We start from the raw sequence: 16,289 nt of genomic DNA, 5'->3' as shown, positions 1-16,289 counted from the left end.
TGAAGCAGACTGGAAAACACTTTTATCTGACTTTTAAAAATTAATTTTCTGGTCCACTTCTTTAAGTATCTGTTCATTCTTTTGGTAGAACGATTAATACCTTATTTTGGTGGGATAGAGCTACCAAATAGAATACGAGGCCTGCTCTAATATCTACCCCCATAATTTCAGAAATACTAAGAGGTGGTTCAGGTGTACCTAAGGAGAGTTTGAATCACAGACTTAAAACTGAAAGCGACACGAGCGGTTATGAATTTGGTCCAGTTCCCTCAGGAATGGAGCTCAGAGAGGTTAAGTGAGTGGTGCTAGCTCACACAGGTAGATAGCGGCTAAAGCAGAACTGGTACTGCTGGCTCAGCTGCTGGCCTGGAGCGCTTACTGTTCAGCCATGGTAGATTCTGTAAGTGCAGACTTTTCCTTAAATCAGTCAGCATGAACAGGTGAGGAGCCCGTGCTTCTTTGGGATGGATAGAGGGTGAGAAAAACCAAAGGTTGTACAGGGGTTTAACTACTTTAACTACAGTGATTTTTGCTCCTTCCTGTTTGGTCTTCTCTCTTCCGGGTTATTTGTATGCCAGCAGAACGTCTCATGCTGAATTTTCATATTGGCACCCTTCGACACTCTTGTTTCTCCCTAGAGTTGTAAATGCCTCTCTAATTTGAATTTTTCCTCTGAAATATTGAGGTTGAGTTTCTATTTGCTTAAAGACAAATTAAGCCAGGAAAGGAAAACCTTCCCTAATCGGAGTCTGCAGTGTTATTAATATACTGTTTTGCAGCATAGTAATCATTTGATGTGTTTGCTTTGCTCAAGATAGAACTTGGGTCTCCTGGCTGGGAGTTTACTGCTCGCTTATGGAAAGATTCCACAGTTGGAGCAGGTGTGTTTATAATTATCCACTAGGAAATAGAATACTGTCTGTTTATAAAAGAAGAATGTTCTGGCAGCCACTTGGATTCTTTGAAAATTCCCTGAGGAAGCAACTGTGGATCCCCTCTCCGTTGTTATCCCTGGCAACCCACAGAGCCCTGGAGCACCAACAGTGTCCCCAGGTCCTCAGCCTGTCGGATCTGGCCCTCTAAGCAGACATGCCTGATTGGCCTTTATTATCCATGTCTGTTCTGGAAACAACCGCAGCTCCTGAGGTTTCTCTCCCACCAAGCCTTTTGTCCATGTGTGTGGGTGAAAACCGGCAACCCACAGCTGGAGTTCTGCAGAAACTCCATTAAGAAACTTAATGAGAGTTCACGCTGGCCCGTGGTACGGGCAAGGTCTCCCACCTAAATTGCAGACCAGCACTTCAACCTTGAAACGTGCTGGGGAATAGCCCCTGAGCAGGGTACGGCATATCTGGAGAGCCATGGTCCCTAGATTGGGGAAGGACCACCACTCTTCAGTGACAAAGGCCTGTTGAGCATCGTGAGAGAGGAGATGTGCAGTGAACGGCTTGGAAAAAAAGCACAGCATCGTCCGAGTCTCTGTCTGTGCTCTGAGAAAAGAGGGTGAAGTGAGGACAGAATCAGAGTCCCTGCAAGAAAAGTGCATGGTGGGAGCCTTCCCAGCTGTCTTCTGGAGTAAAATTTCATTTGAAACCAGGAAAAGGAGGGTTTTCTTTCTTTTCTTTATTATTATTATTATCAGTTTTTGCAAATAGGCAGGGTCTCCATCCTTACCTCCTGATTTTACCTTTTCCTTAGCGGGCAGGGAGAGGGCGAATGAGGGGAGAAGCGTAGGAAGCTGCTTCCATTAGTGTCCATTCAGCTTATTCTTAAGTTTGTATCTCGACGAATTGTTACCTATAGACACACACAAATCAAGATGGGGACTGTTCCTATCAGCCCAGAAAGTTCCCTCATCTACCCATTCTTGACTTTAAACAGACACTGATGGCTGCTTGAGACATTCGTTCATGTGACTAATACCTGAGTTCCTGTTCCATCCCAGGCACGTTGACTAGGGGAGTTGGGTCCAAATAGGCACAGTGTCTGCCCTTCTGGAGTTTACGGTTCTGTGGAGGTGACAGACGATAATCCAAATTAATGTTAAGTGACAGCCATCAACCATGAGAAATACAGGAAGGTGAAGCACTTGGGGTCATGAGACCATGTAACTTAGAGACTTGTACCTGAGCAGGGAGGTCAGGTAACAGCTTAGGAGGTCAGGTCACACCGTGAGGACCACTGGCAGGTGAGCATGTTCGTCACTTTTCTAAACTGTAAATTTCTGGACTAAACAAAGGGATGATTTTGATGCAGCACTCCAACTTCAGGCCGAGGCGGTGGGCAGCACGGTAACCTACCTCATTTTCACGTGTGCGTCTTTGGAAAGGAGGGCGTGTTTAGAAAGTGTGTGCGGTAGCTCAGTGGACATGCTGCATTTCTTCCTATTTGAGATATGATCCCCATTTAATCACTGTCGCTTGGAACCCTGACCTCTCCAGAGCCACTGGTGGCAGCTGGCAACTTCAGCTCCTTGCATTGCAACAAAAAAGCAAGTGGGAGGATTGGTGTTACCGCTTGTTAGGGTGGCAGCAGCCTGCCTGTATCTGCCTATATATTGAGTCCTCAGCTTCTGCCACCGAGAACTGCATCTGCAAGCAAAGGAGGCCACTGCCAGTAAAATTCGGGGTGGGGGGGGGGGGTAGAAAACAGAGAAGAGAAACCCAAGAATTATTCAATTTCACCTTAAGGGGGCGTTCTCATGACATCCAACCCAGGGTGGAGGTGTCCTACTTTTTTACATTGCTGTGAACTGCTGGGTTGGGCACCTGCCAACATTCAGGCGGCAGTTACATAAGAGCTTCTTTTTTTCCTGGAATTTAGGCTCGCTGCTGATGTGTGACCTTCAGCAGTAATTGCCAATAAATGCAGCGGGGCTGTTTACTGTTAGACACTGGCAGCCATAGAGCAAGTGGGCTCAAGTCGGAGCATACAGGAGCTATTGCAGAATCTGGGGAAGTTTTGTTTTCTTTCTCTTTTTTCCTTTTTTTTTAAATGCTGAGATGATTCCATAATGACAGAAGTTGTATAATTCAGTCAAGTCAGAATGTGGTTTTTGAAAATGAATTTTACTTTTGGGTTCCGGTGATCTTGTTCTATAAGATACAGGTGAAACTTCATCGTTGGAACTAGATAATGTATATTTCTTACTTTGTTTCTAAAAACAAATGCCATTAGTAAACGGCATTGTGTTAGCAAATGTGAAGATTTAAAATTGCCCTGCTAAAACGTTAGGTAACTTCTATTTTAGCTCAATTTTCTTTCAAGCATTCTGTTCTCTTAATGTGGGTTTTCAAAGGCTCATGAAGGCCAGGACCCAGCAAACATATTTGCGAGGCCATTCCCTGTTTGTTTATTTTTTCCCTTCTCTGAGATGGAGTGGGTGAAAGGAACTGAAGGCTGATTCAGGGGATTGGAGATGGTAAATTCTCTTTGCTGTGCTGATAATTAGATCTATTGTATAGTCTCATTTCTTGAACTGTATTCAACCTCTGCTAGGGGTGGCCCATGGAAGGAGACATCTTATTTCAAAGGAAAATTCTAGAAGCCCAGGGGAGAAGGATTCATGTTGATGGCAGCAGGAAACAGTGTGTTTTAAGTGGCTCTGCTCTGTGTTGGCCTGTAACAGGCACACATGAAACGGATGTGTATATGTATGTACGTACGGTATGGACGTATGTGAGGATGTGCCGTTGTACACACACCACAAATAGGAACCCTCAGAAGTCTGTGGGTTTTTTTTTAAGAATGGCAAAGTATAATTTCCTTCATTTGTAGTAGAAATCCATCCCCGGATAAAATGTTAGGTACATTATGTATAGAAAGCGAGTGTTTCAGCATCTTATCTGCACGAATCTAGTTACTGCTCAAGTGCCGTAGTTACGATGACCTGATTCGTGGCCTCATCTGGGAAGGACACTTGGGATTCTGGACCTTGAGGTTCATTTGGAATTTCTGTTTCAAAGCCAGTCATTTGAAATCTTTTTCCTGTGAAGTTTGATTTTGCTGACCTTGTCTAAAAGCGCTGAGAAGACGTAAGATCCAAGAAGAAATATGCAGAGGCAATAGAGGGCAATAGTTGGTTCCCAAGTTCAAAACCAGGCAGCATCGGACCACTGCCAGTCACCTGTTCATTTGGGGAGACTTCCCCTTGACTGGAGGTGTCAGCATCTGATTATAGTGACTGATCCTGAGATGAGGTCGTGAAAGACAAGACCTGGGGGATGTAGAAATACTCATTTTCTCAGAAGAGTCTCCCTTACTATGTGGTCACTGAGAATTACCTTTCATGTAAAAAAAAAAGTTACTTTGATAATAAAAATATGTTGAGAAAATCATTTCATTCTTTTACCAAAATTATCTTTTGCTTTGGATAATATATATTGTATTTATGTAGCTGTTATCTGATTTGAACATATATAGCTTATTAATATGCTTATCTTTTTCAAAAGTGTGGCTTACTGCCATAAAAGAGCCTGTCCTCCCAGAAATACAGGTGAAATCCTCATAGGAAGCAGTGCTGGTAAAGGCCATTGGTTATTTTACCAAATTATACGCCAGGCTTGGTTTGGCCTTTTCGATGCCTGAAATCATTTTATGTCCTATTGTGCTGTATTATTTAGAGAACTTGCCTGTTAGATATTTACGGAATGAAGTTTACTGAAAATATACCAAGCATTACTTAATGTTTTAGTTGGAAAGGAATCCTAAATAATAAGCTCAAGTCTCCTTGAACTACAGGTCAGGAAGTGGAAGCCCAGAGAGGTTCAGTGACTGCCTGAGGGTCACACAGAGCGCCAGCGCCTGCATGAGCCACGGTAGCATGATACGTGTCCACTGCTGTCAGTTTTTCTATTCTGTTTCCTGAATGGATAGCGTTAAAAAATTGTCCTCTGTTTAAATAGTGATTCCTGAAGCAGCAAAAAATTTTCTGTTGTCTCAAAAGTCTTTCTGTAATGTTCTAGGGAAAAGGTCAGTAACTGTAATTTTTGTTCTAAAAATTAAACGAAAACTAACATGACAGCAGTTGAGGGAGGCAATAGAGTGTCAGGACAATCATAAAACATATCAGAAACGACTGATCTCTGAGTGTGTAAGAAATAGCTATATGCTACCCATGAACGTTCCGAAAGAATTCAAGATGCTTCTTTGGACAAAGAGATCTCAGACAAGAGAATTTTAAAAAGACACGCTACTTCCTTCCATTCCGTCTTCTTCTTTTTCTTTAACTTTTATTTTGATGGGCAAGGGAGTAAGAGGATAGCTCTGTAGTTTCCTACAGTCAATCCCTGCCTATAATTCTTTTGTTCTGATCATACAGAATCAGTATAAAGGATATGTTGGTGAAATGTGGCCAAAGCCAATTGTAAAAGATAGTACTTTTCCCATCTGTATCTCTGACTGCTCTAAAATGCATGGGAAGTTGCTTTAGTTCTACTTTTTCTTATGTGTCCTTTTTGCACTAAGAGCAGAGGGCACGAGTGTTTGCACAGTTTTAATTCTTTAGCCTAAAGCATACAGGATGTAAGGATAGAGTTAAAGTGCGTTCTTGGATCGTGATATTGTTTATATTATCTGGAAAACACACACGCCTGAGCTCTGGTTTTATTTTCCTCACCACACTCAAGTCCTTGCTACCACTCTGTGCTTCCCGACCCCAACAGGAAGCGAAGCACGTCGGAGGGAAATTTTCTCCCTGAGGCTAGTGGAGCTGCCCTCAGGTCTGAAAGCTCTTCTGTCCGGAATCCAGTGAGCAACTCCCCACCTATGCCTCCTTGTCCTTCTTAAATTAGTTTAATCTTTGTACTTAAAGAGAGCCCCTGTATCTTTACTTCATTTTACCTGTTGGCAAATAGAAAAAAAAAAAAAGAGAAATCATTAGGTTACATAATAACAGTCTTATATGAAGAGCATTTTTTTCTGTCTTGGGGATCTAACCATGAAAAGGGGTATCAAGTGTTGAGCTGGGTTGAGACCCCGCCAGATTTCACAGCTTCCAGCCTCCCCACGTCGTGCTTTCAGCACCTGTGCTGGCTCACACCTGACAGCCACGCTTTGGCCTCCCGGGAGGTGTGCTGTGTCGCTGGAGTCCCGCCGAAGGAGGCCAAGGTCACTTAGTTGCAGCGTGAGCCTTGGCTTCGTTCCATGGCCCCAGACCGCACCTTGAAGCAGCCAGCCGTGCCCGGTGCGTGACTTTGGTCCCGGGCAGCCCAGGGTGGGGTCTCGCGGTTACATCTGATGTCAGTCCCTCCTCCAAGCACGTGCCCTCCGGGGGACAGATTCGTGGTGCTGCTGCCACGTGAAACTGTGGACTTTTTAGCTGCCACGTGCACCCTCGCAATTGCCTTTCATTTTCCTCAGGGCCATCATCTTGTCTCTCAGGTATGGGTTGGGTGTAATGAAGTTGAGGGGCAGTCAGAGGAGTGGGCTGTCTACATGGAATGGTGGGGGTGGCTCCGGGGACCCCAGGCCCTGGAGCCCTGAGGGAAGTACGTGGAGGGGCGAGTGACCAGCCAGGTAACCCTGCAGCCAGGAGCCTTCCTGTCTCCTCCCAGAGCTGCTGGAGCAAAGAGGCTTTTTCAGTCCCTAAGCTGGAGCCTCGGGTCTTACCCTCTGATTCAGGGCCGGGATGTGGGGAAAGGAGAGACCCAGGAGGACGCACCTGCCCACGGAAGAAGCTTGTCACGGGCGAGTGGTGGTACAGACTTTGCAAGGGCCTCGGGACTCCGGGGAGGGGGCTGCACCTGAGGCCCCTGTTGTCATTACGCACACACTTCTCCCCTCCCTGAGCCTCCGTGGGGATACGCTGTATCACTTTTCCTCTCTGTGGACGAACAAAACATAGATGTGCAGTAGTTCTTCCTTTGACGTCGTTTTTGGTTTTTTTTTTTTAAGGCATACTTCCTTCTTGATCAGTGGTAGACTTTTTTCTTACCTTAATTTAAATCTGTTTTCCCATCTCAGGCCAGTTGTCTCTCCCAACACAAGCACATTCAGTTCAGTTCAAAAGGGAGGGTGTCTCCTGCCCTCAGTGGCTGAAGCCCCTTTCAGTGGATGTGGCAGCTCTGTCGCCTCATCATTGATCTTGCCCTCCATGTTTCGTCCTTGAGTGTTGGTCTCTGGACTTTTCGCGGCCCATGAGATGCGCGTGCTGTAACTAACATGCTTCATTTTACTCCCAACTAGCTGCCCCAAGCTCCGGCTCCTGAGAACTCCACCGAGGTGTGTGCTGCTCACCTGTATTTGCAGCGCCAGCAAATACGGGTGCTTGTCAGTGTTCCTGGTTGAGTGTGTGAGTTGTTCTGGGGAAATGTCTGTCCCGCTGGTAGGTGCAAGGAGGGAAGTCTCTTGTCTGCCTGGGGCCTGATCATTGCTGTAATCGGGTGGCTCTTGGTATAGAAAGAAACTTCTTAGTTGCTGGAGCTTAAACCACAGGGTCCTGCAGGTGAGGGCACGTGACTGTCCAAAGGTTTTCACACAAAACCGTTCATCTCTGTCTTGAAATGTTCAGTTGAGAAATGCTGGAACGTCCAGGCCTTTCTGCTGTGACACAAAATAGAACTCTGGGTTCTGCGCAGAGATGAAGGGAATTTGAAGTTCTGGATAATAATGTATAGTTTTGGTGAAGCTGCTGATAAAGTTGTAGTTTCACAGCGCACTGTTTCTGTTCTTCCTGTCGCTAACTCAGCTTGCTAAATGAGGGACTGGAATTAATTAAGACATCTAAAGTTATAGAGAAGCTTTTTGGGGAGGCATATTTCCAAGGATCAAAATTTACTTTCAGAAACAGTTATAGAATCACAGGAGTCAAAGCTAAAATGAAGTGTAGTTTATCTGAAAGGAGATCTTAGAAATGAAACAGATTATCAAATAGCTGAGTTCCAGTGGGGATGCTTTGGAATGACCATTCTCTAATATTCTAATCAGAGCTCTTCAGTATCAGTAGCCTTGATTAGAATGCCATGTGCTGGTGGCCTGGGGAGTGCTGAGGTCTCATGTATATGTCTGCTTGGAAGTGTATGCATTGATGTCCTCACGCATGTGCTGTGCAGTAATGCATGTGTGAGTCATGTAAGGACCTGCCCGGTTGAGTCTTGCATCATGACTGACCCCTTTTGGGTTCGTGTAAATGTACCTAACATTCAAGTTCCTTTTCATAATCTGTGCAAAAAATAATATTGGCCAAAAGTATTAGTCATGTGCCTGTTCATCTTAAACAGTGCCCGAGGGTCGGGGATGGGCGCGTTGTTAAGCGGCATCCGAAGTAATGGAGCGTTGGTGTCTGTCTGGGGAAAGCCTCACACAGGCCTGTGTTCCTTCTGTGTCAGTCTTCGCTATGTACGCATGCTCCGTGTATTTGATTTGTGGCTGATCCCGAAGATGGGAGTGTCTCCCTAGTGTTGTACGTACTTAAATGGAATTTCTGCCTGCTTAGCAGGAGGTTGAACCGAGTCCACCCCTGAGGCAACTGGAGGACCATAAAAGGGTACGTAGTCCTGGGTGTTGGGAGCTAATGACCACAGCACTGTCCACAGCCACAGGCTGTGACTTAAAGACGGATGGTGGTGGTGGTGGTTGTCCTTGTCATAGCGTTAATTGGCTCAGGACCGATCACAGCCATTTACAGAAATGAAACTGACTGGTGATTCTGTCCATAAACTACCTGTTCGCGCACTACACCCAGCCGGTCCCCGAATAACGACCAAGTCAGCTTTTCACATCCTCTCTTCTTCTCCTGGAGTGGCTTTTTCCTTAAGTGTAGCCTTAAAACAAATTTTTTTTTCTATAAGTAACGGATGATCATCATGGGTAAAGTATAATAAAGAAAACAAGTATAATGGAAAAAATGCTCATAATTATACTACCTAGCTCTAAAAGCTGCTCTTGATTTAATATTTTCTTCTGCCCCCCTTTTTGCACATGCGAGAATGTGTGGCAACACACGCAGATACACTTTCATTGTCATTGGGGTTCTTCCAAGTGTATAACTTTGCTTCCCTGCTTTTGTCCTTTAATATATCTAAGCATTTTCTTGGATAGTCTTTGAAAGTTAACAACTGGCTAAAGTTCCACAAATTAACGAGTACTTTGTAATGTTTTCCTTTGATGAGGAACTGGACACGTGTGTACATATGTGTATAGATTCAAAAAAGGGGAATTTCTAGGCCAAAGGGGAGATTCTTCCTTAAGGTGCTGACTGTGCATTGCTAAACCATTTCCTAGAAGGCCACATATATCGTTAGCATGCTGACCACTGATTGCACGTTACCTATTTCTGGAAAATACCAGATATCCTGGTTTTATGGGTGCCTATCATATGCCAATCACTATGCTAAGACTTTTACACGTGTTAACGCGTAAATGTTTATAAATGCTGTTGTTGACCTACCAAGAGAGCCTTCCCCTCCATTTCACAAGTCATAGGGTTAGGAAATGGGCAGTCGTGGCGAGTACTGCCCTGAAAGTGTGTTCACCAGTGTCCTGGAGAATGTTCGTCTGAGATGAGTGGGTGCCTGGGGCACCTTTGTTCTGCTCACGCGCTTTCAGTCCCTGCCTCAGTCCCAGCACATCTCGAGTCCTTTCCTATTTCTTGCGATTGTGCTTTCTCAGACTATGACCAAAGAAGCTCTTCTAGGAAGTTGGCACTCAGCCCTTCCCCACCAGCTTCCAGTGTCTCCTGCTGTTCATTGATCAAGGGCACCTTGCATTCCTGTTTTTTCCATCCTTGCCTGTCCTTCAAGCATTGTCCTGGGTCTTAGAAGTAGCCGGTAAAGGGACATAGCTGTCTCTCGTGCCCTAAGTTTGATTTGCTCCAGTGCATGAGCTTTGGAATTAGAAACCGGTTCAAGCCTGCCTTTGCCAGGCCCTCGCTGTGTGATTTGGGGCACATGATTTAACCTCAGTTTCTCCTGCTGTAGAATGCAGGTAGTAGTCTCCATCCCTTATGGCTGTTCTCCAGAGCTGTGCCCTTGAAGCACTTAGCACAGCGGCTGGACTCTGAGAAGGGATATTAATGATCATGGTCGCCTTGCACACTGAGACACAGCAGTGATTTGACAGACAACCGGAGTAGGAAAAGGAAGGTATTTTTAAATCAGGGTGCTGTCTTAGTGCTGACTAAGGTGTGAGAGGCTCACTGCTCATGTGAGAGGGTAATCTTTCCTGAAGCACCTGATTTTTAAGCGGCTGGAACCTGGGAGCCCAAAGGTCACTTTTCCTCTCCTTTGCGATCTTAACTCTTAGTGCTGTGTTCAACGCGGGGCTATATTCCCACACAGTTCATTAGCCACGAGTTTCATTGACGGAATGAAACGCGTTTGAACGGATTTGCAAGGCAGGAGCTTGTTTTCTTGACTCCGCATCACTGACCTGCCTTTTTCACCATTTTCACCATTTTCACCTGACACTTAACTGCAAATGAAACCCTTTGCCTTTGTCTTTTCTCAGTCTTAGGTAATCATGTGTGTGGAATGTAGAATTTTTTTTTACCAGAGACAAACATCTGATATTGGTTTGCATGCTGTAGGTGTAAACTGCTGGGGAAAAACTAGTATTCTTTTTGGAGAAAAGGCTGCATGGCCAAATATGAGAGCTGGGGAAGTGATGTTTTTTGGGAAGTGACTCTTTTTTCCTTCTCTGCAATCAGCTTTCTCAGCCCAGTACGCCGTGAACAGCTTAGTGCTGTTGAGTAATTTATATCAAGATGATTAGGAAGGCTTTTCTCTGCAGATTTTAATTTTTCCTAAATTAAACCACGAGCTCAGAAAAACAGAATTTTCCTTGAACCTAAGTTTTCACACTAAGGATTTGCATCACTTTTAATAATGCTTATGCATTTTCTCTTTCTGTCCCTTTTTTTTACCTAAAATTTTCAGTCTTTATTCTTTCAGAAAGGGAATGAATCTCATCTTGTTTTTTCGTGTTTTTGTTTTTTAAAAAAAAGCAAATCCCACATGTTCTCTTTTTTCCCCTTGCCTTAAAATTTATTTTTTGTGGAGTGAAGGTGAGGTGCATGTGTGCCAAAAACCTTACAATTAAGAGGGAAAAAATTAAAAGTTTGTAGGGTGGAGCGTGTGTGTGTGTGTTTTCCATAATGCACACATTTCATGATATCCTCTTATGGGGGAAAAGGTACCATTTGATGCGTTGGTTGCTATGGTAACTGCTAGGGTTTGTCTGTGCAAGGAGAGGCAAAATGGTAATGTGAGATCCCTTTGTAACTTTAGTTGGCATCCAGGCTGCATAAATGTGAAGTTCCTGTTCCTGGAGTCCACGTGTTCCCGGACGGCATATGCTCCTTTCTCTACTTCCTGCTTCCTTGATTGCAAACTGACCTGGGTCTTGCTGATGAGACCCTCACAACCCCGAGGAGCGGAAACTCTGAGCCACTCCAGTCCTAGGTGGAATCGTAGTGTGAAGCCTCTGGTTGAGTCTTCCCTTAAAGGAGGCATGTTTGTTGGCTGGTGACAGTCACCCTGCCTTTGACCATTCAACCCTGTGCTCTTCCAGGTTCTTGCCACAGTGGCAATGTTGGCTGTTCTCTGTGGCTGCAGCTTACAGGTCTCAGATCAGCCATTTACCTCTCAAACAGTGTTCTTGTGGTGCCCAAGAGGATCCCATAGAAAACCGGGATGGTTTCCTGCCAACCCTCCGTTCTGGGGGAGCTCAAAGTTTGTATCTTCAGAAACAAAATCAAGTCGATGCATCACTGTGTTGACAGAGGGAAATGGTATTTAGTGTACTGTTACATTCAATGTGGAGGTAGCCTTGTCTTTCCCCCTTTGCTTTCTTAGTCAGCTTTCTTGACCATTCCTTTGAAATATGTGTTTCTCTTGTGAAGTCAGCCTTTTAAGATCACCATGCCCTCCATGACTGCTTTGGAAAGCGTTGATAACGTTTGTTCTGTGCAAAGCTATATCTTTATACCAAATGTGGTTTCCTAAGCCATTAAAGAATATTATACCGAAAATAGCTTACTTTGAAAGTATTTTTAAAGATCACAAATAGCTTCTTCACTGAAAGTACTCTTGGAATCTTGAATTTCCTGGTGGCCGAAGTACGAAATGAGTTTCATGTCCTAGTTACAAGCATTCTCCCTTGCTTAACTACGACGAGAGACGTATTTGTGGATGGAATGGAGAGAGGAAAATTGAGATTTCTTTTCATGCCTGAACTTTCATTTAAAAATCAGGACTGCCTTCCCCCCTTCTCTCTCTCCTGTTTACCCCATCTCTCCATTTTTCCCTGGAGTCTGACCAGCAGCATGCATTTAACAAAGGAGAAAAGCCAGGCTGTGTAGCCCTGGGACCTCACATCATTTTGACAGTTGAACTAAAGGGTTTTTGTGCCTTGGTCCTTCTTCCCTGGTCCTGCCTCCCCACCACCCTTAGGACAGTCTTCTCCCTCCCATCTTGTTTTGCAAACACCCTCCTTGAAGTCTCCAGTCCTGTTCTTAGAGCCTCTTGACAAATCACTTTAAGCTCTACTGGCTCCCGTTACAGTGGCAGGTCTCTTCAGAAGAACTCCTGTGTCTCTATTTTAGAGACTTGCTGTATTGCAGCACCTCTTCTCTCTGCTAGACTTCTCACTTACCTCTCAGTGATGTGCCAGAGGAACTCCAGGACTTAAGGGTCCAGGGGAAATCCATATATCCTTTAACTGGTAGAAACTTCCAGATTGGGAGGTGGTCTGGGAGTCCCTCAGCAAGACTGCACGAGGAATAGAGCTGAGAATAAATCCCACTGCTTTGTGCTGCTTTACCAATGTGCGTAGTGTTTGAGAATAAGTCAAGGTTGTGTTTTTGGTTAGGTTTTTTTGTTTTTTTTCTTTTTTGGTTGGAATCGCGGCAGTTTGTTATGTCCCCTGCCCAGGAGTCCTTTGATATTTATGTATATTTTTAAGTTTTTATCATGGAAATGTTTAAAAATATCCAAAATACATATTTTGAAGAGTTTCAAGAACCCTCATTAATAACTCAGCTTCTGTGACTATCATCTCATGCCCACTCTTGTCTCATTTATACCCAGCTAGTACCCTCCTCCCATATTACTTCAAATGTCACTTTGTCCATGTGGCCTATTTTTTGATTGACGTATCTGATCTCTGCCAGAAATTTATTTTCTGTTGCATTATTTTTTCTTCACTATGTGGCCCATTGACTATTTCTGTAAGAAAGGCTTACTTTCAGCTTATTGTTTTGTTTACTCTATTACTCTGATATGTTGAGATTTTCTTTGGACCTTGGGATGAATGCTCTGGTTGGAGTAACATTTTCATATTGCTGTGGGGAAGATGACCTGTGAATTTTTCAATTTGTCTGAATTTTATTGGCTTATCCCAAAGGGATTTTCTCTTGTTTTGTTTTGTTTTTTGTTACTCTTAGTTACCCTCCGAGATTAATGTTCTGTCTTTATCACCGTGTGAGAGAGTACTTTCAGATATTTAATATTTTAGATTGATGCTTTTTTATGATGTGGTTTCCTGAGAAAACAATGAAGAAGTTAACTTTAGAGTTTCCAAATGCTCTTATTAATAATTTATTTTTTCACTGAGTGAGACTGAGCCAGTTATAACTGAGTACCTCTGTGTTGTTTTTTTTTAATATTAGTAGCTCAGTCATGCATTAAATTCAGAACCTGATTTCATTATCCTGTTTGAATTAAGGGTGAGGCCCTCAGGCAGATTTTGGTCAACCGTTACTATGGAAACATCAGACCTTCAGGAAGAAGAGAGAGCCTTACCAGCTTTGGCAATGGCCCGCTGTCACCAGGAGGACCCGGCAAGCCCGGGGGAGGAGGTAGGCCACGTGGGGTGCTAATTAGCTGCACGTGTGAACTGAGTGTGCCACGCAAGAGCTGCGTGTTTCTGATTAGCAGGTTGGACCTCTAACAGATGCATTTGGGTTGCAAGTGTATTATTTTAGCAGCTTGTTTTGTCTCTGGTCTACCATCAAATTGGTGTCTAAAAATGTTTCCCTGCAATTAGATATTGGCTGAGTGTTTTGCCCCTTTTTCCCATGCAGCAGCCCTCTTGGTGATACTTGAATGACTCAGTGAACTTGACTTTATCGCACATTTTCTCGTGGCCACGAGGACTCATGTTTTCCCATAAAATGAGTATGCTGTTGGCAGTGAGGAGGCGAAAGCCACCATTTATTATACACTTACTGAGCCGAAGGCTTTCCCAAGCATTTTGCCTTCTTTATCTCCTTTTCTCCTCCGAGTTACTATCTGGTAGGGACTGCTGTCATCCCTGTTGAACAGAGGAAAGGGGAGCTTGTTAGTGACTGGTCTGTAATGTAAAGCTGCTTTAAATTAATTAAATCTAATTCTAATGCCCAAACTTTGTGCCTCCCCAAAGTCTTAGGTTTCTGCAAAAAAAAAAAAAAAAAAAAAAAAAACCAGTAAAGAATTGCTTAAAAACACATCCTGAAAGGAGTCCCAAAACATCGTAAGCACAATTACAGGTAAAGGCTACCAAAACTGTTGAATTCAACTGTGAGCGATGGTGTTGGTTTTAAGAGGGGCCAGTAGTTCCGTGCTCAAAGCACAAATGTGAGTTGCCTGATTCCCAGGCTATGGTGATGACCCTTGAGCACTTCAGTCCTTGGTGGACTCTGCTGGTGGCACAGAAATACTCAGTGGTTAGTAACGTAATTCTGGCAATCTCTGGGGAGGGATCTTGGGCTTCTCGCCAAATGAAAATGTAGAGCGGATCTGCCCACAGAGCACCCCAGAGACAGACCTTAGCTTCTCATGCAAACGTTCCCAGTGATTGTCAAGCAGAAGTTCTTCCCACAACATCTCAAAACTATTTCTCTTTACTTGCCGAAGTGCAGTCATTCAACAAACATGTGAGGCTCTGGAGCGATATCAGGAGGGGGGTTTGGAAATGCATCAGAGACAGGTTCTGCTTTAAGAAGCTGTTGGAGAGAAGATGTGACAGCCAGCGTCTACCTTGTACTAGAAATGCAATAGATTCTAGAAGGTCAAGGAAAGCAATGTAAAGGATGTGGCATTTGAATTGAACTCTGCAGGGAGGGACTGATAGATGATTTTCTGGGGGTTTTTTGTGTTTTTTTTTAATCACCCCATTTCCCCATGAACATTAATATTTCGGGTTTTGCCAATAATAGTGCAAGTTCTTAAATAGGCACTTTCTCAACACGATTGGAATCTGTTCCACTAAATGGCACAGGCCATCTCTTCCTAAGTATATTCTTCTCATCTGAAGCTCAGTGAGGAGATGAACTTTGTTTGGTTCACTCCCCTACCCCCTGCTCTCCGCTCCATGCCGAGCACTGAGTCAATATTTATTGAATGAATGAATGAACAAAGTATGTGAAAGGGTGAGTTTTGGGGCTGGGGTGGGCTTCTTAGAAAGAGAACTGAAGTGATCATTATAGGCTATGCTTCTTGAGCGTGTTTAAGTTCGGTTTGTCTCTTAAACTCAGATCAGTTCTTAATAATTCTGCCCCGGGTCACTGTATTTTAATGTAAAGGAGAGTCTTGACTGGATGGCTTTAAGTCTCTTGCTTGAAATGTCTTATTCTTCCTTCATCTTACCTGCCTACATTCAAGTTCCACCTCTGTTACTTACAAGCTGCACTGGGTGTCCTTGGACAAGTGACTTAATCTCTGTGCTAATAACGAGTACCTTCCTTTGTGCTTGTTAAGATAGCATCACTAAAGTGTTGAGTGCACAAAGTGTTGGTACGCGGTAAGTATGCAATAAATGTTAACTGCTCTGATTGTGGTTGATAAGAGAAATGTTCCATCTTCCTAGGGGGAGGTTCCGGGTCCAGCTCCATGAGCAGGGGGGAGATGAGCCTGGCTGAGGTTCAGTGCCATCTTGACAAGGAGGGGGCCTCCAATCTAGTCATCGACCTCATAATGAACGCATCCAGCGATCGAGTGTTCCATGAAAGCATTCTCCTGGCCATCGCCCTGCTGGAAGGAGGCAACACCACCATACAGGTAAGAAGGCAGCTTTGCTGCTCATGGGGCGTCCTTGCTGAGCAGGAGGAGGATTTGTTCCGGGCACCAGGTACTGGGCGGTGCTGAGACTCCTGTACGAGAGAGAGCTCATTTTTAGGGCACAAAATCGTATTGTTCTGAAAAGCGAATTCTTTTGCTATCTTGCTGTGGTCATCCTGTCCTAATTCAGACTTGGTTCTAAAACGTGAGTTACATTCAAAAACTGATAAAATGCTGAGGATATGTGAAGAAGACTGGCCCAGGATTTGGAGCATAATAGATAATCCGTAAATGTTTGTTCATAAATGATTGCAT

General features: G+C 44.1%; 1 protein-coding gene across 11 annotated transcripts in view; it reads left to right on the top strand.

Annotated features, from left to right (window-relative positions):
- The window catches only part of ITPR1 (inositol 1,4,5-trisphosphate receptor type 1), a 320,128-nt gene that overhangs the window by 202,305 nt on the left and 101,534 nt on the right, over positions 1-16,289 (top strand). For 6 of the 11 annotated variants that reach the window (XM_033437203.2, XM_033437207.2, XM_049693585.1 and 3 more), the window contains 4 exons: positions 7,186-7,221; positions 8,435-8,485; positions 13,663-13,795; positions 15,784-15,974. The exons of 1 other annotated variant lie outside the window; for it this stretch is intronic. In XM_033437203.2, the coding sequence (XP_033293094.1) occupies positions 7,186-7,221; positions 8,435-8,485; positions 13,663-13,795; positions 15,784-15,974 (411 nt within the window). The remainder of the gene's footprint in view (positions 1-7,185; positions 7,222-8,434; positions 8,486-13,662; positions 13,796-15,783; positions 15,975-16,289) is intronic. 4 more of the 11 variants (XM_049693591.1, XM_049693588.1, XM_049693590.1 and 1 more) reach the window with 2 other exon arrangements.

This window comes from Orcinus orca, chromosome 10 (assembly GCF_937001465.1).
Source record: "Orcinus orca chromosome 10, mOrcOrc1.1, whole genome shotgun sequence".
Classification (NCBI taxonomy): Eukaryota; Metazoa; Chordata; class Mammalia; order Artiodactyla; family Delphinidae; genus Orcinus; species Orcinus orca.
Note: the sequence above shows the minus strand (reverse complement) of the source record. Positions and strands in the feature narration are given on the sequence as shown.